Consider the following 14,593-nt stretch of genomic DNA (forward strand, 5'->3'; position numbering starts at 1 on the left):
ATAGCTTAGCGAAGGCGACCTCACCACGGTCAGACTGGAGCGGAACGCAAACACTCACCACACCATAGCATCATTCTATTTGGCTCACGACTACGAAGAGCCATTACCTAGCACCACAACATAGCAACTCATACTTACACACTCGTCTAAGGAATTCATCCTGGGTGGGGACGCTAACTAACACCACACGCAAGGGGGAAGTACAAACACAAACGAAAGGGGTGAGTTACTCTACGACTATCTCCTTCAATCAATCTATTCAACTGCAACAAAGGTAATGGCCCAACTTTCATCACTAAAAATAGGAGGGAAGCCTTAGACATTACACTAATATCTGATCCCCTACTTAACCAGCTAGAAGCATGGAAGGTGGGGATCGAGGTCTCATTCTCAGACCACCGATACATAGACATTATACACGATACATTAACATTACCGAGAACATTACTAATCTAAGATTAACCAACTGGGGATACTATAAAAATCTCCTCAACAGGAACCTACACGCTCCACCGACGCACTTACGCAACGGTCAAGAATTAGATAACACTTTAGTTAGTTAACACTTTTACTGACATCTGCGGTGAGGCCATAAAAAGGGCTTGCCCAAGCAGAACAGTCAAAGCGAAGCACAAACCCCCATGGTGGAACACAACCCTGGCGAACCTTAAAAGAGAGTGTAGAACTTTCTTCAATAGAGCTAAATACAACAATAGCGAATCTTCCTGGAATTTATACCATACAAAACTAAGCCTATACAAAAAGTAAATTAGAATATCAAAACGAAGAGCTTGGGCTAATTTCTGCAGTAGCATAGAATCTACTGCGGAGGCATCCAGACTCAGAAGAATTTTAGCAAAATCGCCAGCAACCATTGGCTATCTAAAAACCAATGCTGACAGCTGGACGGAAAACAGTCAGGAAACCTTTGAACTACTGTTAGACACCCACTTCTTTAAGAACACCCATGTAGTGCAAGACCTCTACATAGGGGAGAACTTAGACGACCAGAGTATTGACAATATTTCGAACCCTGGCCGCATTCAGTGGGCTGTCAACTCTTTTAATCCCTTCAAATCACCCGGCCCAGATGGGTTCTTCCCGGCCCAGCTACAACGGACACTAGATATTTTAAGGTAATTTTTATACCGAAAGCCGGCAAACCCTCCCACACCAACCCAAAGGACTTCCGCCCGATTAGTCTCTCTTCCTTCTTGTTGAAGACCCTGGAAAGGCTAAATGACACCCATATCAGGCTAACCATCGACTATAGCCTACTCTCTGACGCACAGCATGCGTACCTTAAGGGTAGATCAACAGATACCGCCCTCCACTCTCTAGTGCACAGTATAGAGAGAGGTTTCCGCAATAAGGAATACTCTCTTGCAGCGTTTCTAGACATAGAAGGCGCCTTTAACAACGTCACCCCAACGGCGATTACTGGTGCTCTGACTGAACTGGGCATTGAGCGGCCCATAGTGGGACTCATACACACCATGCTAACCAGCAGAGTAGTGTACTCCACTATGGGATCGGCCCACTCGACCAGGAATGTCAGCAGAGGAACCCCACAAGGGGGCGTACTCTCACCTCTTCTATGGGTTTTAGTGGTCAACAAACTGCTATCACTTCTAGAAGAGGCGGGCACTAAAGTGGTAGCCTACGCGGACGACGTGGTTATCCTACTTCAGGGAAAATTCCCGCAAACCCTTTGCAATCTAATGGAGACAGCCTTATCCACCCTCTCCCGGTGGACGGCTGGCTGTGGACTGGGAGTTAACCCAGAAAAGACCAAACTAGTTCTCCTTACAAGGAAGTATAAGGTACCAATTCTAATTCCCCCAAAACTACACCAAACGCGCCTAACCTTTAGCAACCAAGCAAAGTACCTAGGTGTCATCCTTGACAAAAAGCTCCTCTGGACAGATAACATCCTAGATCGCACACGCAAAGCGGGCATAGCCCTCTTCGCCATAGGGAGGAAGTGCGGTTTCTCCCCCGTGATAGTTCACTGGCTTACCCTGCAATAGTCAGGCCCATTCTCGTCTACAGAAACATCGTATGGTGGCCTTCCCTAGAAAAGAATTGCAACCTCCGGATCCTTCACAAGATCCAAAGAAGCGCAGAGCTCTGCATCAGTGGGCGCCGCCACTGAAGCACTAAACACAATTCTCGACCTCCAACCCCTGGACGTACTTGCCAAAAGCTGGGCATCTGCAACAGCGCTGAGGCTCCGCTAAGCAGCGGCATGGACAACGGGCTCTACGGGTCACTCCAGTATCCTAGTATCCACCATAGTCAACTTCGAAAGAAGATACAAGATCTTCATACCCACCCGTACAGACTGGGACAACCTCCCACACCAATTCGAAAACGCCGTCAACATATACACAGACGGCTCCAAGCTTAACTCCCAAACAGGTGGGAGAGTCTTTTCCCCCGAACTAGACATAAAAGTCTCATTCCGCCTACCAGACCACTGGTAGGTACGTAATGACAGAGATATTTTTATCTTCTCGGATAGTCAAGCAGCCCTCAGGGCCCTCGACTCCTACACAACGAACTCAAAAACAATCTCTGAATGCCGCAAATCTCTTAACGAGATGACCACTCATCTGAGAATCAACCTCATCTGGGTGCCTGGACACCGCAATATTGAGGGCAACTGCATAGCAAACGAGCTAGCAAGACAAGGGACAACCGCCGACATCCTTCGCGATAGGGACACGGTGGGTATGCCCATGGCTACCAGCAAGCTCCATCTCAGGCAGAGACTGCACACACTTACCAACAACCGTTGAAACTCAATTTCAACATGCCTCAATTCTAGACTCACATGGCCGAACTACAACTCGAAAAGAACAAAAACTCTCCTACAATCTAGCAGGGAGGACATCTCCACTCTCCCAAATGCCCTCATGGGCCACTGTCTTATAGGGACTCAGGCGCACAGGCTGGGACTCAGTATCCACGACTTCTGCCGCAGCTGCAAACAGATAGACGAAGAGGAGAGCATCGAACACCTCCTATGCTTCTGTCCAGCGTTAACCTAAAGCGCTTAAAAACCCTAGGTAGCTACACACTTCCGAACCTTGCGGCCATTCAGGGCGTAAGCATCCAAAAACTCTTATGTTTCCTAAGAAGAACAAAATACTTCGCGAAAGCAAATAACCCATGAGCTAGGGAAAAGGATCTGATCAGAGATCACGTGGTATCACAAGGGGCCCAATGTGGCCTAAGTGTGGGGATTAGTATCTAATCTCCAACCACTCCTACCCAACCTAACCTAACCTATTCCCCAACATGATCGGATATGTTCCTCTAAGATAACCATCTTTGAATACTTTGAGTGTGCGACCTCTCTCACGTGCACAGCAATACCTGTGAAAATGAGGCAAAAGGGTACGTGATCACACCTTTCCCCAACATGATCGGATTTGTTCCTTTAAGATAATAACCTTTGGATACTATGGTTGTGCGACCTTTCTCACGTGCACCTTTCTCACGTGACTATTAATTGCACAAATTGAGGGGAAGGATACAATTGTCCCAGAACCCATCTTTTCATACTACTATCGGAAATGTAATGCTCTCGTTAATACCTACCAATTTACCCAAAAATGGTTCTCACGCCCACTCTAACGCCCACAAACCGCCAAAACTTAAGTTATTCAAATCGGACCATTCATTAAAAAGTTAAAAACAAATAATAATCAATAATTGACGAATTCATTTGAGATTACACACAACACGCATAAAATCATATCGCCATCCCTTACGCACTGCCTTTAGCTTACTAACGGGTATCTATAAGTCGAGGCCATGGACTATAGCGTTTTATAGAAAATTATGGTGGTTGTTAAGTTGTTTGTCCTTAATACTTGAAACTATTAATTGCGCTATATTTTAGCTTAACCCACGAATTTATCACTCTGCCCTCGGGAAATTTAATTTATTTAGGCAGTGTTCGGAGCAGATCGCCAGCGCCTAGTCATGCGCGCATAGGTGCACGACGGCTCCTGCAGCGCTCTCTGCTTATCTTTGTCGCCTTCTTTCTTATACCACTAAAGCTGTCGCTTATCTATTCAGCAAATACTTTGTAAGCCTGCATATGTCTATATGAAGATCTTGGAGCCAAGCTTTTTACACATTCACAGTCCGTCTGCCGCTCCGAATAAACGCTATACATTTTAATATAACCTATTCGTGCGTTATTAATTATAAATATAAGGGTGGCATATTTGTTGTCTTCCCCATAAACATTTGGTGACCCCGACGTGATAGCAGTTTTTATCGGAGTCTGCAACTCGGTCTTGCGATTGTTTAATATAGTTTAAACAAACACTTTGTTTCGCTGTCGTTATCGTGGATTCGGTCACAAACATACGAACATACATACTTATGTGCATATAAAGGTGCACAGCCGGCCGTTTGATTTTTTGTACATTTTGCGATGTGAAAAAACACCAAATTTGTGTTGTTCAAATAATACTTAACAAAGTGAATCGCATTTAATCTTTGTTAATAGCGCATATTACATATATATATGTACATATAGCCATACATACATTCGTTTGCCAGTTACATAATCCGCTGTTGCTAGGCAGGCAATTTATCGGCAAGAACAACAACAACCAAGTTAAAGGTTCCGTTGCATCTCGGCGACGCTTGTTAACCTTTACATTTTCGCGGTAAAGGGAATACGGTGTTTTGTGCTTCTAACGCGGTCGGACATTTTATTTTACTTAATTTTCATTTAATTTTTTTTTCTTTCTCGTGATTGAAAAATGTCTGATACGGAAAACTCGGTTCGGGCTCAAAATGAATCCACAAGTGACGTCGACTACTACCGAGTCAAAGCCCAATCTATTTTGCGGCAAATGAGCTCGATGAAATGCTATTTAAACGCTGATGCGGCTAATCAGTTTGACGAAGCTGATTTGCTGGCGCGAATGGAATGGATCAATTCCTTAAACCAGGCATTTGATTCTGCGCAGACATCGTTGGAAAGACTGGATTTTGCAGAGATCTCGAGCGACCATCGGATTGAATTTGAAGTCTTCAAGGATGTGAAGGCGAAACTAAGCCGAGGCTTGGCGGCTCATCGCAAGTCACAATTGCCGGCTTCAACCGCTGCAAATTCAACATCTATTGACATCACTAATAATGCGGATCTTTCTTTTCCATCTAGGAAGCCTCGGTTGCCAAATTTGGAAATTGCTGGATCCTACTCTGAGTGGCCGGATTTTCTTGCGACTTTCACTACGGTCATCGGAAATGATGATGAGCTAAGCGACATTGAAAAATTACAATATTTGCGTTCGAGCTTGGGCGGCGTGGCCCTGGAAACCATACGCTCGCTCGAACCCTCGAATCCTAATTTTAAAAAGGCTATGAATTTGCTGGTTAATTGATTTGATAATAAAGTTTTAAACTTTCAGGCACATGTTCAGGCAATATTCGGTTTAAAGGGTGTCGAGAAGGGATCTTCGAAGGGTCTTCGGGAGCTGAACGATTGCATGAATTCGCATCTGCGAGCAATTCGAACCCTGGCCAATACGCAACAAATTTTGGATGGACTTTTAATTCACATCGTCACTCGGAAACTGGATCAGAGGACGCGGGAAAAATGGGAAGAGGATTTGTCAATCACTGAGCTGTCTACCTGGGATGCTATGCAGTCGTTTTTGGAAAAGAGGTGCAGGATGATGGAAAACTTGGATCAAGCCTTGGTAAATCAAACACCAGGCCAGCAGGTGGGAAAAAACTTTCACAAATATAACCAAAATACACTTATTGCTTCTGCTACTAACTCAAATCATTTGACATGCTTATTTTGCGATGCACGGGATCATTATTTGCCAAAGTGTTCTCGATTTTTAAATTTGAGTCCGAATCTTCGATATAGAGAAGCAAAGAAGTGGCACCTATGCCTCAACTGTTTGCGCAAGGGGCATAGTTTGCAGCAATGCAAGTCGACTCACTGCAAGTATTGTCGCATGAAGCACCATTCTTTATTACACATGAACCATGACCACTCCGCAACATCAACCTCATTTTCATCTCCATCATGCGATCCATCCTCGAGCTCTCAGCCATTACCATCTACTTTATCAGCATTAGTATCATGTTCGCATACATCATCGCATCCTGATCATCATATACCAAGCCCTCCACCCAAAACCTTAAATATTTTGCCGATCGACTACGTGTTGCTTCCAACTGCTATTATCTACGTTAGAAATAGAATTGGAGAATTCATGCCTCCCAGCTAAACTTCATAACCTCTCGCTTAGCAAGCCAACTAAACTTGAATCATAGAAGATCGCAAACGTCGATTTTTGGGATAAGAGAATCTTCCATGATCTCTGATAAGACTGTCGATATTCTTGTGCAATCACGGGATGCAAGCTATCGTGCGGCATTCACAGCGGTTGTGACTCACAGTATTACTGATTATCAACCCCATTTCAATATAAATGCAACATCGTGGAGGATACCGCAAAAAATCTCACTCGCTGACCCTAATTTCAATCAATCGCAACGAATTGACCTTTTACTCGGCGCTGGGTTGTTTTTCGAAATAATTTCTATGGGACAAATTCATTTGGAAAGGACTTTGCCAACTCTTCAGAACACCAAGCTTGGTTGGATAGTCTCTGGAGGGTTATCACCGAACATGCCAACTCATAAATCGGTTTTACAAGCCAGCATCAAGGACCCAGCTGATCATTCCGATGACACACTTTCCGCCATTGTAAAGCGATTTTGGGAAATTGAGGACTTCACTTCGTCTAAGCCATCTTTATTGCCGGAAGACTTGCGATGTGAGCAACTTTTTACTGAAAATTGCATTAGACTTGGAAACGGCCAATACTCTGTTCGTCTCTTGTTCACTTCCGGATTCGAATCTTTAGGTGATTCTTATTGCTTGGCTCGTCGTCGTTTCAAGAGTTTGGAAGCTAAATTAGATAGAAACCCAGCCCTGAAAGCTCAGTATTCAGCATTTTGAAGGAGTATATCGATCTAGGTCACATGTCTCTTGTAACTAAGGAACCGCCAGAAACACAATTCTTTTTGCCCCACCATTGCGTACATAAGCAGGAGAACACGATTACGAAGCTTCGTGTCGTTTTTGATGGATCTGCTAAATCAACTTCTGATAGCTCTCTGAATGACTTACTTCTGGCAGGACCAACAATTCAGCAAAAAATCTTTAATATACTGCTTCGCTTTCGATTTTTTAAAGTTTCCCTTTGTGGAGATACCGTTGCGTGCGTGTTTCGTATGATTTCGGATGATTTCTTGCAGTGCATCGTTTGGAGAGAGAGCTCCACGGAAGAATTGAGTGTTTTTAAATTGAACACGGTGACTTATGGAACCAAGCCAGCTGCTTTCTTGGCTATAAGAGCCATGCATCAACTCGCTTACGATGAGGAGGAATCATTTCCTATTGCAGCAAAAATTGTTCGTAGAGATTTCTATGTGGATGATTTAATATCTGGTGGGGACTCAGTTGAGGAGGTGAGAGAAATTCGTCGTCAGGTGAAGGAACTACTGTAGCGAGGCCACTTTCCAATTCGCAAATGGTGTTCGAATGAGTCAGCAGCCATGGAAGGAGAGTCTGAATGCGACAAGGAGCAGTTAATCAAATTTCACGATGGATCGGACGTCGCCAAGGCATTGGGAATAGTCTGGGATCAATCTTCTGATCAGCTCCTATTTCATTTTTCTCAACTGCCAACCAATCAACGACCCACTAAGCGGGTTGCATTGTCGACGATTGCCAAATTCTATGATCCACTCGGTTTAATAACTTCTATTATCACAAAATCTAAGATTTTTCTGCAATCTCTATGGAGTGCGAACGTGGATTGGGATGATGCACTGCCAGAGCCCATTCTTTCGTCATGGGGGGAGTTGACCTCACAGTTATCGGTCGTACAGAACTTAAAATTCCCACGATTCGTGCTGCAACCAAGGGCTTCCGTTGAGTTGCATGGATTCTGCGATGCTAGCATGTCAGCTTACGGAGCGTGTCTATACTTGCGATCGGAGACCAATGGAGAATCGAAAGTCCATCTGCTCTGTGCCAAGTCAAGGGTAGCTCCATTGAAGGCCTTAACAATTCCAAGATTAGAACTTTCCGCAGCGCTTTTATTGGCTGAGCTAATCGTAAACGCCAAGGAAGCCATAGATTTCGATTGCACCTTTCATTGCTGGTCGGACTCGTCCATTGTGTTGGCGTGGATTCGGCAACCTCCGAGGGAGTTTAACGTTTTCGTATCAAACAGAATCGCGAAAATTCAGGAGATGACGAAAGACATGTCTTGGCATCACGTTCCTACAAACTTGAACCCGGCAGACGTCGTATCGCGAGGATGTACCCCAAGAGAATTGTTGGAACATTCCCTTTGGGCTAACGGGCCTCCATTCCCTCTGCAAAGCTCGTCAAATTGGCCGTCCCTGCTAGACTCAGTAAAGGATCTTCCAGAGCGCCGTTCTGTGGCTCTAATTGGGGCCGTTTGCATAGACAGTTCATCAAACTGCAAATTCCTCAACTCTTTCGATAAGTTGCAGCGCGTATTTGCATACATTTATCGATTCATTTCAAATTGCAGAGCCAAATCTGCGCCGTTAAAAGGTCGACTTTCGGTATAGGAGATCAACTCTGGAACTGTACTTCTTCTGAGGAGCATCCAACAGGTTAACTTGGCGAAGGAGTATGGATCTCTTAGCCAGCCGTTTCCACAGAAAAGCAAGCTGGTTTCGCTTAGGCCTATACTCGGCTACGATGGGTTACTTCGCGTGGGTGGAAGGCTTCAGAACGCAAACTTGGACTACGATACGAGGCATCCGATACTGTTGCCCAAGGATCATCCAGTCACCAAGGCGATCAACGTTTATTATCATGAGAAATATTTGCATAGAGGATCGCAGGCGCTGCTTGCCGCATTACGGCAAAGGTACTGGCCGATTGGAGGCCGCAAGTTCGTCGCCAGCGTTATCAACAAATGCGTCCGATGTTTCCGAATGAAGCCTGTTACTTGGGAGCACGTCATGGGTAGCCTTCCAGCAAATAGAGTGCATCCTAATCCAGCTTTTTATACCACAGGAGTGGACTATTGTGGGCCATTCTATCATACGGCAGAGGCCAGAAATAAGGCACCCCACAAGTGCTATATCGCCGTCTTTCTCTGTTTTTCCACGAAGGCTGCTCATTTGGAAGTGGTCCAGGATCTCACGACGGATTCTTTCATCACAGCGCTGAGGAGATTCATCAGCGTTAGAGGCAGTCCGCGTACTATTTGGAGCGACAATGCTACAAACTTTGTCGGTGCAAAGAGAGAGCTTGCCGAGCTGAAAGAGCTCTTTTTGAGCGAGCAGCACACAGCATCGATATCTTCCGTCTGTTTAGCTGATGGGATTGATTGGAAGTTCATCCCTCCGCGTGCCCAGCACTTCGGTGGTTTATGGGAGGCCACTGTGAAGTCAGCTAAATTTCACTTCTACAGAGTCGTCGGTGCATCCATCTTAGCCATCGATGAATTAAGAACTCTTGCATATGAGATTTCTGTCATCCTTAACTCCCGTCCACTCTGTCCAATTTCAGAAAATGCTGAAAGCCTTGAGGTGCTAGCACCGGCGCATTTCCTGAAGGGTTCCAGCTACACTAAGTTTCCTGAGCCTGGCATTACTCATCTCCGCGAAGACCGCCTCAGCAGATGGCAGCGGGTTACCCAGATGCAGCAACATTTCTGGCAAAGGTGGAGCAGCGAGTATTTGTCCCTACTTCAAGAGAGGAGCAAGTGGCGCGTCGAAACGTCTAACATCAAGGTTGGACGCATAGTTTTGCTGAAGGAGGACAACGTTCCACCCTTGAGATGGCAGCTTGGGTGCATCCAGGAAGTCATACCCGGCGGGGACGGAGTCATCAGAGTAGCTATGGTCCGTACAGCTACGGATCTGATCAAGAGAGCCGTCGCCAAGCTAGCCGTTCTGCCCATCGATTCCGAGATAGTTGGAACCTTACCTCTTCCAACGGGGGGAGTATGTTCGAAGCAGATCGCCAGCGCCTAGTCATGCGCGCATAGGTGTACGACGGCTCCTGCAGCGCTCTCTGCTTATCTTTGTCGCCTTCTTTCTTATACCACTAAAGCTGTCGCTTATCTATTCAGCAACTACTTTGTAAGCCTGCATATGTCTATATGAAGATCTTGGAGCCAAGCGTTTTACACATTCACAGTCCGTCTGCCGCTCCGAATAAACGCTATACATTTTAATATAACCTATTCGTGCGTTATTAATTATAAATATAAGGGTGGCATATTTGTTGTTTTCCCCATAAACAGGCAGAAAGAAAGAAATGGTAAATTAAGAAAAAAATTATGTCTATTAGAGGGTTGTTGTATATGCTGAGAACCCGATCAGGCGCAACACCTTAAAATATCAAAGGCATATCTGGAATTTTAGAAATGTCACCAAAGGGACATTTTTTACCGGGAAAATTAAGACTAACTTTTTTAAAGTCCTTTTTCGGTTAGATCTCTCTTTGCTTCACTGGCTAATGCTTTTTTAATTTGCTGCCGCTTAGTATTTTCTGTCCATACATTATTTTTCCCGTGACTACGTAGACTTCAGTTGCATCGATGACATATTTTTAGTCCAACAGTTTCCACTTGCGTTTTTACCACCACAAACAATACAATCTTCGTCCTTCGGCCTATATTTCTTTTGCTCCTATGGGCGGTTACCTAATTTGATTAAAGGAAATTTTTGTAATTCTGTTGCTCTTCCGCTTCGTATGGCTTTCCCCCTTTGTTTTGCCATTAAACATTGAATGTCAAATACAAATTTTTTTTAACATTCACCATCTATATGCTTATGTCCATTGTTTCCAAAGCGCAGTATATTTTTTCAGTTCGGGCCTCCGAAATCATCCCCGGTTTCGCAGTCCCAGTTGTATTTGTTTGACCATTTCGCAATTGCTGCAACCCCCTCCAATTGAGACCACCCTGCTACAGGATCTGGGAATGCATCTGGAATGCATTACTTCTACATACTTCGCAGTAGAATCAATAGGCCTACTATTACTGACAGTAACATGCCGTGAAAATTGTAGCAACTTTTTTTCCAACTTTATTATTTAACAAACAAAAAAATGTTTTTAAAATAGACCAATGCAAATAGGTATGTAAGTAAAGAACACTGTACTTACACTTTACTTTATACTTTACTTTTAATGGTAGTTTCTTTCTTGTTGTAAGAAATTAAACGTCTTTAAACAAACAATTTTACGGAAGTCTCTCTCAAAACAATACAACATATTTTTTAAAACAAGAAATAAAATTCTTCATTTAAAAATGAAATCACCGTGAGACCGCTGTGATCTCGGAAACTATAATCCATGTCCCTAATACCAATATTTTTATACCCGTTACTCGTAGAGTAAATTGGAATACTTTATTAAAGGATAAGAATGTAACAGGTAAAAGGAAGCGTGGGTAGATCCATTCGGCTAGTGATGCTGAACTAGCAGAGTCGATCCACCCATGTCCGTCTGACCGTGAGAACGCTGTGATCTCGGAAACTATAAGAGTTAGAGAGGTGATTTCTGATTTAGATTACGAGGCTTCATACGCAGCAGAACTTCGTTACGCGATTGTGCCACGCCCACTCTACCGCGCACATGCCAAACAGTGGCTCCTAAAGTTTTAAAGCTATATATATTGTTTTCGTCAATACGTATCGATAGACCTAAAAAAAGTTTGCCACGCCCACTGTAACGCCCACAAACCGCCCCAAGCTCTGGCTAGAACAAAATTTGTAACTTAAATGTACTGGTCTCGTCAATACCTATCGATAGCAAAGTTTGCCACGCCCACTCTAACGCCCACAAACGCGTATAGTGCTAAAATCTGTCTGCCGCTCAAATTACCATATACATGCATTACAATCTCGCTTTGCTGCTTGTGTATCTCCATCTTGCTGTTGCTCCCTTTAGCTGAGTAACGGGTACCTGATAGTCGAGCCCATGCGCGGATATACTCGGGTTGGTATTATATCTTATTTTTTAATTTCTTCTCAACACATTTTTTCTATTATTATCACAAAATTGTGGATCTGACACTAGTCGAGTGCCTCGAGTTCTGCCTCCTTGTTATTAATTTATTTTTATACCCGTTACTCGTAGAGTAAAAGGGTATACTAGATTCGTCGGAAAGTATGTAACAGGTTGTGACGACCACGGTGAAGTGGATACTGTTTGGTCGCATTCTCTGCCTACAAGATCGGCCTAGCTCAGGGAAGAGACAAGGGGTCGGTTACTTCCTAAACAGCATCACCGCCACACAATAAAACTTGTAGACAGAGTTGGGGAGGCTTAAGGAAGGAGACAGTCAATCCAAATGAATATAGGAGAAGATTCGATATGATTAAACCCTTTTGTTGAAAAACTGAGAGATGTCCGTCTGTCCCTATGCTGAGTAACGGGTATCTAATAGTCGAGGCAATCGACTATATCGTTTTCTCTTGTTTTTGTAATAATAACAGCTTAAGGGAGTGCAAGGTTGGTGGAGATATGCTTAAAGAAGCTCTGCTTTTTTCCCTAACACACTTAGGCAGTAGGGCTACCAATCTTCTTCTTCTATAGCGCCACTTGGCCTACTGCGCCAACTAGCCTATAGCGCCCCTAGCGTCTAAATTTTCAAAGATTTTGTTTTCTCCCTAATTTTTGAACAGTATGATTTTTTTTCATTTAATAGATTTATAAAGCAAGAACTCTCGTTAGATAGTTTACATTAATTATTGAATATCTCTTTTTTTAAATTGGTTATCTTATTCCGATGCATAACGCTGTCTTATCGTATATTACTAGTTATACCCGTTACTCGTAGAGTAAAAGGGTATAGTAGATTCGTCGGAAAGTATGTGACAGGCAGAAGGAAGCGTTTCCGACCCAATAAAGTATATATATTCTTGATCAGGATCACTAGACGAGTCGATCTAGCTATGTCCGTCTGTCCGTCTGTCTGTCCGTCCGGATGAACGCTGAGATCTCGGAAACTATAAGAGCTAGGCTATTGAGATTTGGCGTGCAGATTCCTGAGCTTCTTACGCAGCGCAAGTTTGTTTCAGTAGAGTGCCACGCCCACTCTAACGCCCACAAACCGCCCAAAACTGTGGCTACTACAGTTTTGATGCTAGATTAAAAATTTAAATTTAAATGAATTGTCCTCATCAATACCTATCGATTGACATAAAAAAAGTTTGCCACGCCCACTTTAACGCCCACAAACCGCCCACAAACCGCCCACAAACCGCCCACAAACTTCAAAAAATTGTTAGTATGAACGCGGATATCTCGGAAACTATCAAAGATAGAGTATTGGGATTTCATATTTAGATTCCGTAGCCTTGTGCGCAGCGCAAGTTTGTTATGCGAATTTGCCACGCCCACTCTAACGCCCACAAACCGCCCAAGCCCGTGGCGCCCACAATTTTCATGCTAGATAAAAAATTTTAGCTGAAATGTATTGGTCTCGTCAATCAATTGATAAAAAAAAAATTTTTTTCACGCCCACTTTAACGCCCATAAGGCTTAAATCTGTTTACCGCCGTTGGGTGGCGCATTTCAATCACGCTTTGCTGCTTTGGTCCCTTAAGCTGAGTAACGGGTATTTGATAGTCGAGGTACTCGACTACAGCGTTCTTCCTTGTTTTGAATAATCTGGTTGAACTAGTTCTATGTAACTTATAAGATGTTCTTTTAGCTCGTTAATGGCTTGGATTGCGGGCTAGTCAAGAGTAATTGAGACATTTTTAGACATTCTCTTGGAAATTTTCTCATTGGAGCCTTCTAAAAATCTGATTAGTGGTTTGGCAATGGAAGCATAATTTTTTTAAAATTTTCTATAATATCCAGTAAGACCTAGGAAGCTACGTAGCTCTCTGATATTTTTGGGAATTGGATATTTTTTTATATGGTTTCTATTTTTTGAGGGCCGGTTTTAATAACATTTTGTGATACTACATATCCTAGGAATGATGTTTATAGTTTAAAGATTTGGGATTTTTCTAATGATATTTTCATGTTGGCTTCATGTAGAATGGTAATGATCAAGTTAAGATCATTGAAATGCTGTTTGAGAGAGTGTAAAAAAAGAATAACATCGTCCATGTAAGCATGGAAAAATTTCCCAATATGTTCTCTGAGTATATCGTCCATTTCTCTCTGGAAAAGTCTAGGCGCGTTTGTAAAACCAAATGGCATTCTTATTAATTCGTATTTTCCATTGTTAATGGAAAATTATGTTCCTTCTACGTCTGATTCTTTCATTAAGATTTGATGAAAACCTGATTCGAAGTCTATGGTACTAAAATACTTAGCCTTCCCTAGATTAGATAAAATAACTGACGGATCCTGCATGGAGTATCTATCTGGAATTGTGTTGAGGCTTAATTTTCTAAAATCGATGCAGAGTCTGTGTTTGGGAGTACCGTCTTCATTTGTACCTTTTCTTTGATACTACAATTATAATGCGACTTATTTCCTGATTCACAAACCCATTTACTGCTTGTGAGTATGGGTATT

At 43.2% G+C, this 14,593-nt stretch overlaps 1 protein-coding gene across 1 annotated transcript; it reads left to right on the forward strand.

Annotated features, from left to right (window-relative positions):
- The first annotated feature begins 5,689 nt into the window (after positions 1-5,689).
- Positions 5,690-12,702, forward strand: LOC119562410. Its single transcript, XM_037875605.1, has 3 exons — positions 5,690-5,732; positions 9,614-10,054; positions 12,653-12,702. Exons 2-3 carry the CDS (start codon positions 9,745-9,747, stop codon positions 12,700-12,702), a joined length of 360 nt encoding a protein of 119 aa, XP_037731533.1. The 5' UTR covers positions 5,690-5,732; positions 9,614-9,744.
- The last annotated feature ends 1,891 nt before the right edge of the window (positions 12,703-14,593 follow it).

The sequence above is a fragment of the Drosophila subpulchrella genome, unplaced genomic scaffold (genome assembly GCF_014743375.2).
Source record: "Drosophila subpulchrella strain 33 F10 #4 breed RU33 unplaced genomic scaffold, RU_Dsub_v1.1 Primary Assembly Seq44, whole genome shotgun sequence".
NCBI classification, from domain to species: Eukaryota; Metazoa; Arthropoda; class Insecta; order Diptera; family Drosophilidae; genus Drosophila; species Drosophila subpulchrella.

What these genes read in the sequence shown, in the direction of transcription:
- LOC119562410 (XM_037875605.1), top strand. Translation starts at nt 9,745, where the DNA reads ATGCAGCAACATTTCTGGCAAAGGTGGAGCAGCGAGTATTTGTCCCTA. An exon ending in TCTTCCAACGGGGGGAGTAT is followed by an intron (nt 10,055 to 12,652) that starts GTTCGAAGCAGA and finishes CTTCTTCTATAG; the next exon opens with CGCCACTTGGCCTACTGCGC.